This window comes from Sparus aurata, chromosome 17, assembly GCF_900880675.1.
Source record: "Sparus aurata chromosome 17, fSpaAur1.1, whole genome shotgun sequence".
Taxonomy (NCBI): domain Eukaryota; kingdom Metazoa; phylum Chordata; class Actinopteri; order Spariformes; family Sparidae; genus Sparus; species Sparus aurata.
The window spans coordinates 31,661,763-31,682,842 of NC_044203.1; the positions used below are offsets into that span (position 1 = coordinate 31,661,763).

Here is a 21,080-nt window from a genome sequence, read left to right on the forward strand (position 1 = left end):
ACTGCTACTAATTATACTGCACTTTCATTTATTTATTGGTACGAAACATCATATGAATTTTTTGTATTCTATTTTCTATTTTGCACCCAAAATATGAGTGGTTTGTGTGACTTGTTTGAAGAGAGACTTAATCATCCACGCTGGATCTGGAGTGAAGCGTTTGACTGGTTCATTCTCAGCATGTTAAAGACCAAATTCTGTTTTTGAAGTCAGGCTCTCCAGGGCGCCTGAAAAACATGCGAGGCCTTTGACCATAAGCGGATGTACGGTACACTCATATAGCAGCCATGAGTGATGAGTCAGCGCAGGCTTAGCCGAGCGACCGTTACATTTCTGTGAGGAGATTTTCCGCCATCAGTCAGAGCTGCTGCTCGGCTCGGAGCTCAGCCTCAACTGGAACAGATTTGGGTCAATATTTTCTAAAAGCTGTCGTATTTCTTTTGAACAATAACTTAAACAGACGAGGCGGGCCGCTGTTATAATTTATACCGCGTTCCGGTTTTTACAGAAAGCTGTTGCATATACAGTGCAGCAGGTTTTACGCTCATGCAGAAAGTTACAATAACTTTTCACACAGGGCTCAGTTTTCAGCCTCACACTTCCGTAGGAAAAAAACTTTTATAGGTTCCGTGTGAACTTAAGAGTTGCCCCCACACAACAGAGCGAGAAGTGGAGAGACATTTTCCATTTTCGTTTGATTCGCAGAACTTTAAATAAAAAACAAAACCCGGCAAACACTGCAGTGACTCAGAGCTGTTACATCGGGTTATAGCGCTAAAAAGCTGCTTCTTTGTTATCTTGTGAAAAACCTGCTCTCAAACGCCAACTTCTTCTTTTTTTTATGAACTAAGAAAAAGAGTCTCGTCTCCGGCTTGGTAACGATGTTTTTTTCAGGGGGGGAAAAATCCAGCAGGTTTTTAAATGATTCAGGAGCAGTGTTGGAACATAAAACACTGCTCAAAATTCGTAAGGGGATGTTGGGATATGGGTGCATATATGCATCTGCATGGATACGCATGAAAAAGTCAAATGAAATGTGTCGCATTATTTTTGGGGACCAGAAGGCAAAAATAAAAATTCAGTTATGTCACAGAATCAAGTGAAACACTAAAATGTCTCTGTGCTGACTATTTATTTATAGATGTCTCTCACTACATTGCTTTTTTAAAATTCAGTTTTATTCCCTTTCATCCTTTCATTTAAAATGGTATTAACATTTACCTTTTATTATTGCTTTGTGTTAAAGATGTTTTAATGTGGTCTCTATGCATTTGTATGCAGTCATTAAATGGTTCTATTTGTAAGAAAAGCTCGTCAAATACTGACGCTTTGGGATGGCGACTGTCCCGATCCACCCCAAAGCGTCAGTATTTGACGAGTTGGGAATGTAACTCAAAAATAAACTTTTCTGACAATTAGGCTCTTTAAATCCCTAATTGATTGATTATGGGTGCTAGAACTTGTGCCTTGCCTCGAGTATTTCCATTGTAATGTTCTTTTAGCCAGGTTTTTGAGATATAATGTTAACAGTTAATGTTTCTGCAAATCACAGATACGTCCGAGGTTGCCAAATGTGGCATATCATGTTTACATTATACGCTTTTTAGCCACCTTACACAGCAGGAGGTGGACGGGACGGTGATGTTGTGTGCAGTTTAAGTCACACACCACTAAGGTATTTTTTTTTAAGGACGCCGGGGATTTTGAGGATCCAGTTGTGTTTGTGACCCGGGGATTTCCAGCTGTTGTGGTGACCAAAACTGGGTAATTTTATCACAGGAAGTAGGACCATCTGGGCCCGTGATGGTGCCAACCAAAACAAGTATTCTAAGCCAAACACATGATTGACAAACGTAAAGTTGCAACATAAAGAAAGTTTAAGTTGGAACTTATCTGTGATCTTGCAGAAACATACTTGGTGGTTAACATTCATTCTGGTGATGGATTGAACACTTTATACTTCAACAGATTTCATACATCATCATAAACTAATCAGCTCCACATTAACCAGCTACGTTTTAATTGAATTGAAAGGGTCATTGTGCAGTATGACTACCTTTTGACACTATAGGTGCATTTTAACTCATAATACTTAAGTATTTTTAACTAAGCAATATCTTAACTGCAGGGTTTAATTGCTATAGAGCTCCTCCATGTTACTGTATTACTCTTTTTTAAAATTTTCTTAAAGGATTTGCTGGTTTAATAGGTGAAAATTAACATATATGTCTTTAGTCTCTGTTGCTGCAGTTACTGCATCTTGCCAACAGGGGTCGGTAGAGGTCACAGATTACTTGTTGTCCCTTTTTGATAGTCAGATGATGGTCAGTACCTGTTAGTTTTGATTACAGGAGTTGGCAGCACACAGGTGAGCCTCCATCCATACGTGGCCAGCGACTGAAGCAGGGGGATGTAATCTGCCTTCACCTGCAAACCCTGTGGAGGGAACGAGATGTCTGTTACAAACCTACAATCAATCCAAACAACCCCTAATCTCCGTCCTTCCTCGGTTTAAACATCACACGCAGCACACAGCACAGCGAACAGCGTGCAGCAGAGTGCATCGTGATTACAGCTGTGAGGCTTCTTAGAGGCACGAGATGCAATCAAACGTCGTCTGCATCCCGCAGCAGCAGCTCAAATCTCAGCTGAAATCTTCCCTCCGACATATAAAGGCTTTAATATAATGTCTGCGAGTTTTCTTAGAGGTTGTTTGTCAAAGGAAAAAAATGCACACAGGGAAGTATAGAAAACTAAAGCGCGGACCAGAACGCTACAGAAAGTCCCAGGTTGCCGTGAGTCAACATGGCAGCCACCTCTATTCAGGTCAAGTGTGTGTCGGCACGGTGAGTCCTTGAACAAACATACCGCTCATGTGAAACTGCTCACTTTATGGCACTGACACTGTGATGATGTTTGTGCTTTTTTGAACTGCCGTTAAATGAGCATCGCTTTAATCACAGATTTACATTAAAGATGGACGAAACTACAAACAACGCTTGTGCTGACTTGGGGGGGGAAATAGGTCCTGTCAGTGATTCAAACTGAGATGCACACAGATTACTTAATGTACTTTCAGAACACACACACACACACACACACACACACACACACACACCCTGTTCAGAGAGGAAGCGTGCTGTGGTTTGCCATTCCTGCCATGTTCGGCACCTGCTGAAATCGAGAAACCGCAACGCGTGTCAGTCAAATTGCTTTTACCTCCAGCGTGTGCATTGGCACGCACGCACACACACACACACACAGAATCACACACATCTGCAGTTCTATAACATACCAGTTACTGAGAGACCTCAATCGGTTGCTCCTGATTCTCAGATTCTGAGATGATGCCTAGAGCTGTGGTCTGTGCTAAATAAAAAAAACAGTTTGAAAGACAAGAGGGTCAGCGTTTTGGGCTGTTCCCCGTTTTACATAAAACCCAGACCGTTAGACTCGGCGCTGCAGTGTGAGCGCTGATATGAGTCAGGAAGGCGGCGAACGCAAACGCCTCAGAAGTTTGCAGAGTCTATTCATAGAGCGCTGATCAACTGTACGAGAACAGAGGCTCAGGAATACATCACACCTACACACGCCACATTAGCCTTCACTGTACTGTGAAGTGTGAAAGTCTTCTCTAATTAAAGCTGCACCAGCCAAGGTTTCCGTGTGCATGTGCTGTACGCGGAGGGCCACGTTAACACACATGTGACTGCACGCCATGACACCATGGGTCCCATTTATTAAACAGGTACAGGGCAAGTTACTGCAAATCAAAGCCTTTATTGTGGTAAGCAGGCTGCTAGTTGATGTTGTTGTGTCCTCTGCTCTTTTATTTCTTCACTGTACAAATCATAACCTCGTTAACCTTCAATCATCATAGAACTGATCCGTCATTGCTGCTGCAGGTTGTGTGAACAAACATTCTGCAAACCCACAAACATGATTTCAAATTCTCAATGAGATCCGAACGTTTTTTAAGAATGAACGAACCACATTCAGCTGCGGGAAATATGTATGAAATCGATGCATGAAACAAAATTTGGCTTCAATCAAGTGTCGAAGTCAGCATCTACAGAATAAGAACACGATCGCTTACATGAAGCTAAAATCAGGATTAAAATAAAATGTGACTCATATCGCTACTCGCGTGACGTAATGACACGGTCGAATCGCTACTGTAAGTCATTTACTATAAACTGATCTAATAGTCATACTCGAACAGAAACTATGAGAACAACAACTACTAAAAGACTACTGTTATTAATATCACGACCCCGACTGCTCATACCAAACCGCCATCACAGCAACATCTGCTACTACAACAGTGGAAACGACCAAGTACTTAAGTTATACCACCATGACTGTATTTACACAGATACAACAAGTAGTAATGCTTAATGTTTAATGTGTTTAATTTACTTGATCTGGTCAACATTTGTTGTATTAACATTTACTCTAACGGAGACAGTAACAGTAATTCATGCTGATGGCGGTTGCTGCCATGCAAGGACATCAGGAGACGGTTCAGTATTTTGCCCAAGGACACTTCCACATGCAGACCAGGGGAATCGAACTAGCAACCTTTAGATAACATGATGCTGGCTCTACCCCTGAGCCACTGCCACATGTACAGAATGTCTTTAATTAAAACCCCCACAGTTATTACAACTAACACAGCTTATACTGTTACTATTCCCATCGTTAGCACTCTTTACGGTTAACACCTCAGCTGCCTCTTAATTATAGGGTGCAGATTAGTTATAATTCCTCATCTTGATCAGTTTTTTTTCCGTTCCCCATCGTTTTGTGCCCAAGGCAAAGGGCAAGTCAGAGTCTCAAAGCACACCTGTAATCACATCCATACAAAACAGCCTCTATTAAACATCTCATCTAATCACTTTTGTTTGTTTTTATCTAGTCGTGCCCACTAAAACTGAACAAACAACAGTATCGCTCATGAAATATTAACAAAACGGTTCAATAATTCATCTGAAATAGATTAAATCACATAAATGCAGCAACAGACTTAATTTAAACCAGTCACAAAAGTAAAAAAGGAAAACAAAATGAGGTTAACTGCTCTGCAGGTCTGTTTTCCCCTCGTCATCCTCCCTCACACCGGCTGTCAGTCAGCGCCTTTGATGTGTCACACTCTAATAATTCCCACCACCCAACAATTGCGTGCGTTGGTGAAATACTGCGGGTTTGCCTGGAAGGAAAAAGGGTTTTCTCAGGGGTATATATTCTGCTTTCATACTGGGGAAACGACTGCATGCAGAGAACTGATACAGTCAAGTGAAAACTCATTACGTGTTGTATATTGCAGTAATAATGTAACAGGATCCCGAGGCGCACTAGTGATACCAGTGGTGGTATCATTCAGTTACTACTATTACTACTACAACTACTACCATTGTAATTACCATGACAGCTTCTACTCCTACAAGTACTGCCAGGTGTACCACTATCCTCCGAGCCGTTACTGCAACGTTTCAAGTACAAGTACTGCAGTTGCTACTACGACTGCAGCGGTTTCCTACTGGCATTATCTCTACTAATTTTGCAGCAGGGTGTAATGGGTGGCGATACAGAGAGATTAAAGAGTCAGAGCATTTCTGAGAGAGACGGAGAGAGAGAGAGAGAGGGGGGCTGATCAGCATGCAGCGCTCATTTGCTGCCATGAGACAGACTTTAAGTCCAAACACTTAAACCCACTCCACCGCACAACGTCTCATTTCTCTTCCACGGATTCTTATTGACCGGGACGACAGTACACGCACAAACAGACCTAAAGCACTCACACATCAAGTCGTGGGCTGCACAGAGCTAATCGTTAGGATACAAGACGGCGCTCCAGACATTATTTACACAAGCATTACTTTCTGAGCTCCTACAGGGAGCGGCGCATCTACATTTCTTTTCGGGGCGTTTGTGTTGGATTGGCTCCCAGAAACAGGCTCTCTTTCAAAGCTTGCCCGGGAAGTAAATTGAGAAATAATTTTTCTGTAATGGCTCGCTGTTCTTTTTGGAGGAGGTGAGAGTTAATCATAGTCCCTGTAGTCTGGCTCCCCCTCTCTCTCCACCCTGACTTATCATGCAGGGGCCACCTCGCTGCATCAGCACTCCGGCAGTAAACCTGTGAGGCTAAAACACAAAGTAATCACACGGCCATCTTTGTCTGCGATGGTATCTTGCGAGAATATAAAGAAGGACCACATGGTAAGAGGAGAGAGGAGCTCTCCGCTTTAAGCTACTTTTAAATTAAATCCACGCTTTTTTATTTTCCTTTTTTCTTCCTGAGATCATCTCTTCGCACGGTTAGACATCGTCTCTACCTCGGAGCGACCACCTTGCTAAAGGGCATCTCAGCAGGGAGGAGGTGAGCATGTCAGATACTTAACCGTCACAGCTTCCTCCGCTGATGTCGGCTGCTATAATAACAGCTGCAGAGGCAATAACACCACGTCTAATCTCAAAGATTTCTGATGCTAAGGCTCCTCTCTATCATCCTCCGAGAAGTTAAGGAGATATATTATCCGGTTTTCGGGAATGTAGACCTCAGACGGGGGTTTGTTTTCGGGCCCGTGGCAGACGAGGGTGCAGCTGCAGGTCAGCGCCGGAGTTCAAAGTGCCCTCTGATAGTCTGCTCAGCAAAAACACCAGAGCATTGTTCTTACTTTTAACCCCCTCTGCTGACACGGTAAGGCAGACATAACAAACCATAGTTCTGTTTTTTTGTTTTTTTTTCTTCTCGCCGGCTCTGAATATTGCTGTAATTTTGCAGACAACTCGGGTCAATAGGTTTGCAGACACAGTCGGGTAATGATGAAGCAAATACCTTTTTTAAAAGAAAGGGCACTCGGAAAGTATTCCTGATGGGCTTCGCTTGGCCTGGAGTGTTGTCACAGCAACAGAAAATCAACATCCGCTATGTTTTCAAACGCTACAGTAACCTTTTGTGAGTGTCACTGGCCCCTTTTTCAAAAGACGCTCGGAAGAAATCTTTAATGTGTGCGCCCTTCTCTTTTTGTACACTTGACTAATGGCTGCTTCTGATCAGTTCTGTGTTTGGATGATACATCAGCTCACTGGCCAGAAGTCATGAAAGTAATCAATGCCTCTTGTGCGAGCGCATCTGGTTTGCGGTCGAGCTAATGGAGCTACCGATAGCAGCTCAGCAGTATCACCAGCTTGCCGTTCGTACGGTTTTTTGAGCTCCGTCAGGACTTCTTGCTCACCTTGGCTAAAAATTCATAAGACAGTAGTTGGGAAAATACAATCATGCCACAATGTTCATTTCGTGGCTGCTCTGGATCGTTGATTCTACCACAGGATCTAAAAATATCCCCGTAGCTGCACCGGGCACACAGCTGGGCCGTCCCCCCAGCACACCTACGCACCATCCAGGGAGCTTTTTCATTGTTTAAAATTGCATCGCTGCAACAATAACACAGTTTAATGAAAGACATCCAAAGTGCATCTGAACTTTTATGAGGCATTAGCCCACCTTAGAGTCCAGACTAAACTATGCAGCCTGGCAACACACGACGAAGTAGCTGAGGGAGACAAAGGCTCAGCCGGTGCAGGAGCTGTCCACGTTCCTCCCGAGCTGTCAGTGGAAGCTTTTATCGTGCACTTTTGCAGGGAGGATAAAAAATGTTAGCATTTAATGATTGAAGCTGATGGTTCAAATGGTGGTGCGGAGACAGATCGTCAGACAAATCATCGGCTTAAAAGCAGCAGTACTTATTATTTTATAATAATGAAAAAAAGAAGAAATAGATGTCCCGGAGTCTTATTCTGACAGCAGAGCTCCTCATGCTTCTCTGTTTATTGCTTTGTTCAATTAGCCCGGCAGCTAGTTGGCTCTTTTTTTTTTTTTTAAGGTTGACTCAACTGACTCTTTATCACCACAGCCTACTTTGGAGAAGAGGGGAACAAAGGCACTCTCTGTCTCATGTTAACCTCAATTTGGACTCAGATCTGCCGCCAACACAACACTGATTCTTCTCTGACGTCCCCACAGCCTGGTGTTAACGGCATATCAGGCCATTTTCTGAGGGGCCTCCATGATGTGGTCGCTCATCAGAGAGATAGTCAGACCTCGATACAGCAATCTGAAATGTCTTTACAAGTCAAATGTGACCAAGGGGTCAAGCCCCCTCCAAAGAATCACAATCCAAACATCATGAGATCCCCCAAATGTATCGGTTTTAGGAAATAAGAAAATAAAAAGGTCAACCAGTCAAATCTGGTTTTGTTTGTTGGACTTTCCTTGTTTCTTTTCATTTGTTTTTCACATTTATGTGTATTGTAGGCAATGGTGCCATTACCACCGCGTTTTCCACGCTTGTAAGTGTGAAACTACTGGATTTTTTTAAGGAGACCTCGGGACAAGTTCCATCCACGTTTTATTGGATATTTCAGGACATCTTTTTCGGCAAAACATGATCTTTTCCTCGACCTAACCAGAACATGAGCACACTGAAAAACTGAAAATTTAACCTAGAGAGAAGTTGCAACATAAAGCAATGTAAAGTTTCAGCACATGCTTGGTTTGCATAAAAGTACACTGCCAACAATTCCTCTACCGAATGGATTTAGATAATGTGACGATTTTGGTCCGAAAAAGGTCATTTTTTATGAAGCCATATAACATGTTTGGTAACTGGTGACTCGTTTGATATTGCACAATGAATTCTTAAAGATAGATTGCTCTCCCTGACAAAAACAGAGATCGTAGTCGAAGTAGAAGTCTATTAATATTTAGTAATATTTCTTTCTCAAACAAAACGCTCAATCACCCCGAAACCGTCCTGCACTACAGGATATGAGTGTTGAAATGTTACTTTCCACCTCCGGTCACAATAATACTGCCACATTTTTAGACGCATGTTATTACTTGTTTCTGATATCTCTACTTGCGCCGGTAAACAACTGCAGCCCATGAACCGCCAGAACCTCTCCCTCCAACTCCGATCTATCAGCATCATCGTCACGTTGTGTGACAGAGCGGGCCGCGATCTCACACTCGCAGGGACAGTGCAAATTACTCTCCCTCTATCTAGGTCACCTCTTCTCTCACCTCAGTCAGAGAGGATAGAGATATCACGGACAGGCGGCACGCGCTAATGATCGGCGCCGCGTGCGGCATGCAGGCCGCAGCATGCACACGCACAGGCACAGCAACACTTTAAGGTATCATATCATGTACGCCGCGAGTGAAGAATCGGGCTCGAACCTGCAAATCTGCATCCTGTGTTCTGAGTATCGACCACTGAAGTGATTCTAGTGAACCCAGAGGAAGTTGATGCCTTTTGCATGACCCTGATTTCAAGAGGGACCGAACACACGAGATGTTTGTGTGTGTGTGTGTGTGACTGAGGTTTCTTTTTCTATGTCTTAAAACTATTTCTTCAAAGATCCCTCTCTGCCGTACCACAGCTGTGATGTGGGGCCCTAATCCCATTTTCTTTCCCCCCCCCTTTTTTTTTTCCATTCCTGGAGACTGTGAAGTGCCGCTCTTCAAAGTCGGGCACGCAAGTAAATTCTGGGAACGAGCGACAACAATGTCGGCGCTGTTAAGCTCCTTTCACTTTGGACTGCCATTTCTTCAATTTGAACTCCAGTGATATTAACTTTTAAGGTGTCTTTCTCCAGGAGCCGACACTTTCTCTGAACTCTCTCCACGCATATATATCTTTCATTACTTGTTTGTCTGCCGGGTTACGAGTTGTCAAGATCAAGGAGTGAGCAAGCCCGCGACATCAAACTGCGGCGTTTTTTAAGTGGTTGAGAAAACATTTTTACTTTTTCTTACAATCGCGCAATGACAACCCAAAGTTTCTAATACCTCAAAATATGTCAAAAACCGTGTACAAAAAGTGAATGCTTAAAAAGCTGTAAATCGTGAGATGAAAGTGTACACAGCCTCTCATTCGCTCTGCCTCTCGTTCCTCAAGAAGTCAGAGTGAAAACGGTTTAAATCTTAAATCTCTTAAAATCTTCGCTTTAAATCATTCTGTGTAATAAAGTATCAGTTATTTTTTCTTTAATGTTCAAGCGGCTCTAATGATAGAGAGAAAAGGGTTTTCTCGTGGTAACCAGGGAGTTTGAAATCTATCGTGCTTCCTGCTCTTTCAATTTGTTGAAGTTTTCTGCACAGAAATAATCATTTTCTTGTATATTTTTTTATATATTTCTTTTTTTTTTTTCCCCCCACTGTGATTATATGTACAAGAGCCTTGCTGCTTCTCTGCTGCACCCAATTAGAGTAACAAACGCTCGTGCCAGTGTTATTAGTCTGGTAAGAAATATTTTTAAAGAGTCAGTAAGAAAGAAAAATAGATTCTCATCTACCTCCAGCGCTCTGTGGCCTCGCAGGATAAGGTCACTTGCATGCACAGGTTTGGAGAGTCGTGCTGAAATGGAGGTGAATGGACTTTTGTTTGTGCCCCCTTTATATTCTATTCCCCTTCTTTGTATTGGGGTGGTGGCACTTACGCACGTGGTGAATAAGAATCGAAAGTATGTGCACGGCTGAATATCAGAAAGGGTGAGAGTAAAAATATGCTTTTTTGGGGGGTTTGGAGAAAATGATGGTCTTGTACAGAAATGTAGTCAAGTATAGTAGCTGAATGTTGATTTTCGACCTCTTTATCCCTGATTTCCCTCTCAAAGGGGCACTTTACTAAGATTATATGGCAGTGTAATAGCTGCAGGGAGTACCGCACAGCCGGACTTCTCTGGAGGAGCTTTGTCAAGTCGTAGAAATCTTGAGCAAAACAACGACTTTCAAACAAATCACCTGCATTACAAACCTGGGGCATGAAAAAAACAGGATTTTGAAGTTGGACTTTAAATCTACCAGCACATCCTCATACCTAAAGGACAGAAAAGGTTGTTTGTCAGTGAGCGACAAAATGAGGCATAAAACTGCTGGAAGATACCAGTAACAGGCTCATGTACTCGTAGAAGAGGAGTTACGTCCAGTAACTATTATTTAAAGAAGCTTAACAGTTGCAGCTTTTTACACAAGGTTAACATCATGAGCTGGTTGCTGTTTGGTTCATCCATCTCCCTCAATCTCCTCCACATGTGGACCTACTTGCTCTTTGTATTATACCACCTGCCTTATAATCAGTGGCGGTTCTAGACCAGTTTTAATAGGGGGGCCAGGTTGGGGCCGGCTTTTTTTGTAAGGGGGCACATACAACCCGGGAAAAAGGATAAATCCCTCATTCAGAAAAAGCAGTGTTTACAATTTCAGCAATTTTGATTGGGTAGTAAACTGCTGAGACACTTTATTTCTGCCTTTCCCTTCAGAACAAAATCATTGAAAGAAATCTGTCATTATGTTATTAATGCAGACTCCCTGTCAGGGGGGCCACAGGGGGGTCCAGACCCAGAGTCTGCCCCCCCCAGAACCGCCCCTGCTTATAATAAACCTGACTACTGACTGATGTGGCCGTTTTGGGGGAGGATCGTCTTAATCAGGTTATCTGACTTGAATCTGTTTCCTAATCTTGAATCACTGCTGTGCCCATTTACAAGAAAGCTCCACCAACATAGCACTGATACAACCCTGTCAGACTCAATGTTCCACAGTCTTCTTCCTGCTTAACCTCCGCTGCCTACGTTTCCCACAATGCAACCCAATCACAGACAGTCGAGACGGATGAGACGAGGCTTTCCAATCTTTTTCATTTTCAAACGTCAGACCTTAACGACGCTGCCTAAAAAAACCATCTCTTAGTGCTGACATGATGCTCAGGTGAAATACTCAAACCAACGATGGGAGGATTGTTACAACTCTGCCTCATTAGCATTTAAATTAGCATCTTATCAAATGATTCCTATAATTACATGAAATACGTCCCTGATGCAGGAAGGTGGTCGATGTGGATGATATTCATGTCTGTGGTTGGGTTCAGGCAAGTAAAGCACTTCAGGAAAAAAACGTGATTTAATTGCAAATTGCTAATAAAATTACTACATCTTAAGTCAATGCTGACTCAAAACCAATCACAATCTTTTCCCTACCCTCAACCTTTACCGTGTACAATTAACTCTTGGTGCAGGTCCAGATAAAGGGGTGTATCCAGGAATTGTGAGATAGCACATTTTTCCGGCACGTTCTTTAATTTCTCTTGGAATGATGCACGGATCAGGATCGTTACACGGCTGGTATCTATGGGTGAGGACAAAAGGGGGACTGCTGGGTGGAGGTATGTGCCCTGAATGAATTCTAATTATAATTCTGCTTTATCACACGTTTTTACCTTTTTATCAAAAAATTGCAGTTTCTAAAAAAGTGGATATTGCATTCGGCCATTTTACAATTCCGATAATGTGTCAATAAATTGTGCGGCCCTGATTGCCAGCTTCATTAATTAACAACATTTCCTGATTATGTTAATAGAAAATGTTAATTCCTGCAGCGCTATGTTTCCGACAAAACGCTCTCTTTGCTATTAGCCGGATATAAACGTTATTCCTCGGCGACAGGGCTGCTGTTTTACGACTGCGCTATTAGATCAGATGAAAACATCCAATAAACATTTCCCCTTTAGCATGACATGTTGGATATACTTGTAAAATTTAAGTATCATCCTGAGAGTATCGAACGCCGCTCCTTGCACAACATACATTTGTCATAATGGACCCACTGCTGGGTTCTGGCAGACTTGAAGTGGATAATGGCGCTATAAACAACGTTTTTAGGAAGGCATGAAAGAGAATACGAGAGGCTCCGAAGAAACATCAGACTCCTCACAAAGCGCTAGCCGTGCTGGGGGTGAATATCAGTTCATCTTTTAATAAAAAAACCAAACACACATGGATGTTTTTGTGACTCCGGTGCTCCTTCTCTGTTTTATCTGGATGCAGAAAGACTGAGAACACAACACCCTCCTGCTAATGCACTCTGTCCCTCTTGATAAATAAATTCTCTGCTGCTGCAGCGGCTCATGGCGAACAAACATATTAAGACCAAACCCCAGCCGAGGTCTGACGGAGACCGTGTTTTTGTGTGAATATTGCTCCTGTGAATCTCGGTGATAGGAAACAGGGCTTTCAGTACATTAGTTCCAAGGCAGCCCCTCTATTGATTTTCCCACAGGACACAAAAGATGTGGAGCCGGCCCTAATTGGAGTTTCGTAGTGGAGGCCCTTGATGAGTTATTCATTTGGAGCACTTCACCGACATCCATATGGCTCCTATTCAGGTCATTTTGCTCAGGAAAAAAACAGCAAAAAAATGTCATGTTCAGGCAACTGCTGCATCTTTTTAAATGTATTTGGGACATCTGTCCGAAATCTGTGTTGTTTAGCTTTTGGGATGACGCTATAAGACACGTCTGTATCTGCTGTCGTAGTTCCGGAGCGCTGATGGTATTTTTATGCAGAATATAAGCAGCCGAGCTCCGGCTTCATGCGCTGTGTTTGTTCTGTTTTCCTCCAGGCTGTTCTCCGCTGTCATTCAGTCGAAGCGGTAGAAGTTTTCACTGCGCTTGTGTCTTAGCTTGTCAGTTTGAGATTTTCCTTTTGTGTAGCTTGGTTTCTTTAATTTCTTTCAGTGATTTATCTGAAGTCTGAATCTTTGGACCCACAAGGTTTTGATTGCCTCGTGTGCGATGCAAAGCTTCCCGCCATCACTTTTGTCTAAATCTATAAACGGATATCTGCATACGGATGCAAACAACTCTGTAGGGCACCGACTGAGACTGTCGCATCGGAAGCGTTTTGGTAGTCCGAGTAAAATTGACTGATTATGTTTATCATGTGTAGGCGGGCTGTGGCTGCAGGTAAGCAGTCAGCGTGGAGAACAAAATAGGCAGAACGAATGAGCCGAAATGCCATCTCGTAACTCATCTGCCATCATCAGACGACCACTTAGCTTTTGATTAGCTTCTTTAATGTATCTGCATTCATTTGCATATACATTAAAGGTCCAGCGTTGAAGGGGGTCTATTGGCAGAAATGGACTATAACATTCGTGATAATGTTTTCATTACTTTTTAATCTCCTAAAATTAAGAATCACCTTCTTTTCATCACCTTTAGAAAAAGACCCTTTTAAATGTTCTCCCACGAGTCCTTTGTCTGGCACAGCCATGTTTGTACAGTAGCCAAGAATGGACAAAAGCCTGCTAAAAAAGGGCAATTGACTCCTTTTGCTAGTGCCAGAACTGAACATGGGTTTGCATTTTTTTTCCTGGTGTATCATGTTCCTCATCATGAATGTGCCAGGATGAAAACCTGAAAAATAACATCGTTTTTTCCGTAAGTAGCTGAGGAGTGAGACATCTTTGTGTCTTCTTTTCCGCGCATGTGTTGCAGATGCAAAGTACCCATCAGGCAGTTGGTGAGACAGAAGCCACTGACAATGTTCCACTTCTTACTATTTCTAATATCTTGTTCTTAAACGTGCACTTTTTAGTTTTGGGGAAGGAGAGAAAGATCTTTATCGAATTATATCTTATGCCAAAACTCTTTGTTTTCATGAATTGAATAAACAAACTGACCTTAAAAGCCAACACAGTCTCATACCATTTCATGTTGTTTATATGTGGCGGACCCTGCCACCTTTCTAGCCTCCAACAGTGTTCTGCTGACCATTACTTCCTCTGAGGACAGCTTGTTTATTCAGTTATGGAAAAGGTTTGTATCATTATGTCATCAATATCTTGAATATCAAAATTGGGAGTTTGAATTTCTTCTCACCGCTGGCTGAGCGTTGCTCGGGCGCAACTTGGACAGAGATGAATGGAAAAGTATTAACGAGCCAACATCCTGGCAACGTCGAGCGACCTGACTGACGAGGGTCGGAAAGCAGCGTGTCCACCCAGGTGTTGTGTTTCGATCACGGTGATAAATACCTGGCGGTGAATTCTGTCTGTGTCCATTCCAATTAAAGGCAAAAGCCAGATGTCAGTGTGTGTTTATGGGTTTCTATCCAGTGTGAGAGGGGTATTGCAGACATTGTCATCCAAAGTGCAACCTTACCGTAACTCTAGTAACTCTCAAACTGTTAATATAGACTGACTTTAATATAATGAGACGACTCGTTAAAAGGTTACTAATGTATGTGTAAAGTACCGAGTCGAATCCTGCAGCTCGTCACGTCTCTGCTGCTTTGCGAAACACCTGTAGATCAGTAAACCCTCTGATTAGACGTAACTCATTTATATCTGGAACAATTAAAAACACCTTCCCCCCCTCAGCGACGACACACTCCCACTTGAGGACAATATAAATGATTGCCGTAATGAAACGGCTTGTTTTTTGCTCCGTGAGCTTCGTGCATCCGACCACCTGTCAGACTTTTTGGATAAATAAAACTGTAAAGCACGAGGAGGGGGGGGAATAAAGACGACGTATATACAGAATAAAAGAGGGGGAAAGGAAAAAAACACCACTCGCAATCAATATCCTGCATTATTTTTCATTGTAATTATCTCGGCGCTGAAACAATAATGAGCTGCGGGGATACTTTGCATACCAATTTTAGGCAGTTATCACAATGAATAGGGATGATGTGAGGCCCTGATCGGCCTTTGTGAACGAGTGCGTTGTCAATCTGATTTGGCGCGGCGCGGATCTGCTCGGGCGAAACCGTTATTTTTTATTTTTTTTTATAGAGTCCCAGTGGAAGAGCTGATCGGATCTCCTGGAACGCTGGGTGTCGGTTCACCGTCGCTCACGTGTTGACGTTTCTGAGGAAGCCTTGAAATCCATTAAGCTGTAACAGTTTCACCATTCATCTGGGAGGAGGGGGAGGCTCCGCCGCCGCCACCAGACGACTGCAGGAGTCTTTTATTTATTCTTTTTTTATTGGCACATGTGGCCATCAGCATCGGGCCGGACAATCATGGAGCCGCATTTGGGGGACAAAAGTCTCCTTTCACACTTGGACAGCCACGGGCCGCGAAAAAAAAAAAAAAAAAAAAAATCTAAATTCAATTACAGAGATAGCATCGGCAAACACGTACAGACACACAAATCCAAACTCATCGGCACACACTTAGTGGTCACAAACACGTGCACATACAGCGACGTGCACAAACATGTACGCACGCAGACACTCACACTCACACACACGCACACACACATACAGATGAAAGGCATTGAAATGGCCGCAAACCCTTCAACTCTAGACAGAAATCAATTTCCAACTTGGAACTTGTGCTGAGGAGAGACACTAATCGGCGGGCAGATAAGGGCTTGTTTGCTCCTGATAAGACAAGCGACCGCGACACATGTCCCATAAATTGAGATTTGCCAGATTTGCCTTCAGGGTTGTTGGGTGGAGGGGTGGAGTGGGGGGGGGAAAGGTTGGCTGGAGAGTGAGGAGCGGGTGGAAGGCCACATTATCTGAGTGACAAGCGATTTCAATGCCAGAGGACCAGACTCCTAAAGAGGATTTGTGCTCCAAACACGGCTGGCCAGTGTCGATAAAGATAACGATGAATACCACGACGTTAACAAGAACATTTTTCAGAGATTGATTGGTGACAAATTAAATGCGCAGTGTATAATTTTTTTGCCCACAAGAGTCGGCCAAAGCGATGGAAACAAAAGATGCAGTTTTTGTTGCGGTCATCACTGTCTGACGAGCAAACTTGCTGATGAAAATCTATTTAATGTGACTCAGACGAGGTTTTTTTCACTTTACTTTTAGTCATGTAGGATGAATAGTTAGTGAGTTATAGCGGGTTGCAACCAGGTTAAATTCACCGTCACCTTGAGCACAATCACTGATTTCTCTGAATTTTGAACATTGTTGGAAACATTTGGGATACATTTACAGGTAGCTACAAAACTCAACAAAATATATAAGAAATGTCTGACAGTTCATAGACATTTTAATGTGGAAATGTTACATACTATTTCTTTAAAGGAAAAAAAAACAAAATAAAGTAGAAGTAAGGTGCCCTAAGCCTTTCAGAACATCTTCAATAAGCCTCGTCTTAAATTATCCAAGTCTCTGAATCTCCGCTGGAGTTTGTTTGGGTTTTCTGGTGCCGTTAAATGAAATTGCATTTCTATAGCGCTATTGTAAGCTCAAAACGCTTTACAACAGTTTGTCACATCCGCCCACACAGGCTGCCATGCAATTGAGGATTTAGTTTCTTGTTTTTGGATACTTCGACGTGCAGCTGGAGGAGTCGGAGGATTCGAACCAGTGACCTACAGAGCGACATCAGCACCAAAAACTGAGCGTCGGTCGCGTCTAGTCAGTACTGGATGTCAATCATTAACCGTATGAGAATCAAACATAATGTTAATCTTCTGATTCTGAGCTGTTTTTTAATTGAAAGTACCAATCAATCAATCAATTTGCACAGTGGAATACTGAAACATGATAGGATCAATGGGATCACATCATTGGAGTTTTTCTTCTTGCTCCCACAGCTGAAAGTTTCTCGGCGTTGAATGATGAATGTGCAGAGTTCGACACTCGAAGGCTGTTTTTCGGGTTCATTACTCAAAGTGAACGTTTTCTCTGAGCTCGTTGAAAATCAGATTTTTAAAGGGCCTCTACTAAGTTTTTCGTGAAGAAACCCAAACTATGATTAATGAGGTAGTAATACAGAAAAGCAGAAATATTTACTTTTTAAATTAACTGAACTGAAACTAGGTGTTCTCAGAGGGAAATAAAGCCCACAGAAGATTGTTTTTAAGCTGGAACGGTGGCAGGGTCCGCCACATATAAGCAAATATCTAAAATACAAACCCTCTCATTAAACGGCACAAACAACAAATCTCTCCACTCACATCAATGACGGTCCACTGCTCCACCACGATGGCGTCGTACGTCGGCGTGGCTACGTTCGGCTCGCCTTCATTTCCCTCCTGGAAGATGAAGACGCTTTCCACCGACTTAGGCAGCAGATCTGCAGAGAAGAAGACGAAGGAGGGGTTGGTGGGGGGGGGGGGGAGAGAGAGAGAGAAGAAATCCAACCGTGAAAAGAGTATTTACTGGATGGAGCGTGTCTGTCTTGTCTCTGCCACCGCTTTAGGCGCTGCAGGCCAGAGGAAATGGAATGATATCACTCATTCACACATTCACACACAACCCTTTCTTACATAGCCAGTGGTGTGGGCCATTTGTATGAGCAGTGTGCACTTATACATTATGCAGGGAGACGGCGTTAAAAAAAAAAAAAGAAAAGAAAGAAGCAGGTATTCCCCTTCTGGGATGTTAAAAACGAAGAGGAGACATTATGCGCTACATCAGCGGCGCGCGGCGGGGGCCCAGAGCTCTGCTGGTTTTCATGCTAGACAGCTAAACAGAGGCTAATTACAACTGGGAAGCAAGGTGAACGCCGGGGCTCACAGGATTCGGGACCGAGAGAACCACCGCTTGTAAACAGGACGGACAGACTTTAGCGATGGCAGAGACGTAGCCGCTGATTTAATGAAGTCAGTCCGCGAGGCATTAAAGCACAAATCCTTCTGCTAAGCCTGCATAATTCACCTTTAAAAGGCTCGAATTAAGTGAGCCACATAAAGACATTGACGGTGATGCTTCGGGCCACTGGTGAGATTGTGCGCTGCTGACCAAATAGATTTTCTAAGCTCCTCTTCTGTTCGGAGGCTAACAATCGCGGGATTGGCATCCGAGACAGAAACACCACTCCGGCCCCCGAGAGGCGGGACCCCTCTCCACCCGACGTCTCTTGTTATTCATTTGATGCACATGCACATTACGAGCGGACACGCACACATACCCGCGCGGACGCGGTACACGCCCCGTGGTCCAGTCTTCCCCGGCTGGCCTGAGTGCTTTCTCATTACTCCCACGCCTTTTACACACTAATACAGTTTGCCGGGGCCCAGGCACCAATACGAGACACTCCACATTTCATTACCGGGGCCTAATAATAGGGGGATGAGAGGCGGCTGGAGAGCCCGAGGAGAGGGAAGGAAGGAGGGAGTGAGCAAGACAGAGGGAGCGATAGAGTGGAGGGATGACAGGCTCTTTTATTTCCCCCTCCCCGAAAAGCCATTTAGGACCCGCGCACGCTCAATTGAAGACATCTCTCAGACATCTACTGGCTCTCTCAAATACAGACATTGTCGTTGTCCCCCCCCACACCCACCTCCCCCCCCATCTACCCGATCGCCCTTTCTCTTCCTCGGCTCCCTCCATCAGCCCCTTCCTCCCCCAGTCTTCTCCATCTCATTCCTCAGCTCCTGGCGCATAATTGGAAAGAAAGCCCTTTGGTAAATCGTGATGCGGCGAGGCCCCGCCATCGGTTCCCTGCCGGCGCGACAGGGATCAGTCAGGTGAGATCAGCACAGGGTTTCTGTCTCGTCGCTCTGGCGAGAGCGGCCTGTCTCCGGTGATAATGCAGACGGAGGCAGAGCAGGGGGGGAGAGAGAGAGAAAGAGGGGGAGAGCGAGAGAGGTGGCTGAGAAGGAGTTGGCTGCTGGGGGCGTGGAGTCCATCAGGGGAATGCACCGGTTGCGTGCACGAATAAACATTATCTTGCGCCTATTGACTGAGAGCCGAGCCGAGCAGCCGGCGGGCCGACTGAGAATAACTTGTTTACACTTGCAAAAACCGCTGTGCGCCCTCAGTGAAATTGTTCTCCATCCCCCCGTGACTCACACACTCAAGGTCGCGGGGCGAGGCATGCAAATACAGTCGCACTAAAAACAGGGAGTGACAGCACTGGGACTGAGAGACACAGAGGCAAACGGAGGGGGAGAGTCAAGAAAACGCCGGAGAGGCAGGGTGACGGTGAGTGGCACCCGGTGACACGCAGCAGCCGAAATCAGCACCCAAATGACAGAGGAGAGGATCAACAACAGGACACGCTGACACCCAGAGACCGAAACTTAATGTGTTTTTGAGCTTGTCGTAGTTTTTTTTTTTTTCTTTTTTTGCAGTGTGGGTGTTTGAATGTAGATGTGAAGTCTCTGGCTGCACATATCAAGACAGTTTGGAAGCTGTTTGTTCCCGATATTCACGGACATGTTCGCAAACCTGCTGTTGTACATCGATTTTCTAGCACACAGTGTTTTGAATGAGCAAACGCCAGAGAGGGTATACGGCAAGTTTGTTGGTTAGAACTCCAACTGAGGCTGCAACTAATTAATTTTCCTCTCTTTTGTTTGCTGATTATTTTCTCCTATGATTCTGTTTAGCAATCAATACAGCAGAACCAGAGATATCATCTTTTTTTTCATTCCACACATTCTTCTTCCTTTTAAAAACCTGGTGCATACATTACCCACAATGCAACTCAAAGCTAACTCAGTGACATCACTGGAGGCACTTTATCAGATCACATGCAGCTTCTTCTGGAGCCATAAAAGGACTTTATACTACTTTTTTTCCACATGTGCATTAGTACTCTAGTGGAATTTCCCTTTTTAAGATTCAAACGATGCAGTTGTGTTTTGAGTAGGTACAACTTGCAAAAACTCTGGCATGGTCCTTTAAATATTACAGTAACTAAACTGCAGGACACATTTGTAAGAGAGATTTGTAATGAGTATCAAGATAATACAGAGAAAGGCACTTGATCTGGTCTCCATTTTGTGTCTTTGGTTTCAAAGCACTATGAGGAGTTTGGTTGGTTTCCTCCTGTGTAAAGATGTAGGAGGAAGGAAGGTCAATCCAGACCGTGAGCAGAAAACGATGAGCCGAAATCAGCTCAGTCTGCAAACTCAGACGTCCAGCAGACAGCTGGCGTGAGAAGCAGAGGTGATTCTGTCTGTTTCCTTAAGTGCCCTCGAGCTCTTCTGAGCCTCCGTGGTGTTATGTTGAAGTGGCATCATTTCCTGTCTTTCATTCTGGCAGTCGCTCCGATGCTATGTTCTTTTGGCCCCGAGGACCAACTACACACGAGGATATCTTGTTGTTTAATCGCAATTTATAGTAGAAATGTTTGCAGCTTGTTGAACATATGGCTGCAGCACCATATGTTCGACAAGCTGCAGAGTTTGAGAAGTTTCTATGGACATTATTTTTGGTTCGGCAGTGGAATCGCCTGCAGTGGATTACTTAACAGAAAGATTAAAAAAGGAGCTTCCCTTTAATGCAAAACCATCAATTTAGTGTTGGTT

The 21,080-nt window shown here is 43.8% G+C and overlaps 1 protein-coding gene across 2 annotated transcripts in view; it reads right to left on the reverse strand.

Moving 5' to 3' along the window:
• rftn1b (raftlin, lipid raft linker 1b) overlaps positions 1–21,080 on the reverse strand; it is a 125,596-nt gene that overhangs the window by 10,717 nt on the left and 93,799 nt on the right. For both annotated transcript variants that reach the window (XM_030393680.1, XM_030393681.1), the window contains 2 exons: positions 17,778–17,896; positions 2,333–2,436 (listed from right to left, as the gene is read on the reverse strand). In XM_030393680.1, the coding sequence (XP_030249540.1) occupies positions 2,333–2,436; positions 17,778–17,896 (223 nt within the window). The remainder of the gene's footprint in view (positions 1–2,332; positions 2,437–17,777; positions 17,897–21,080) is intronic.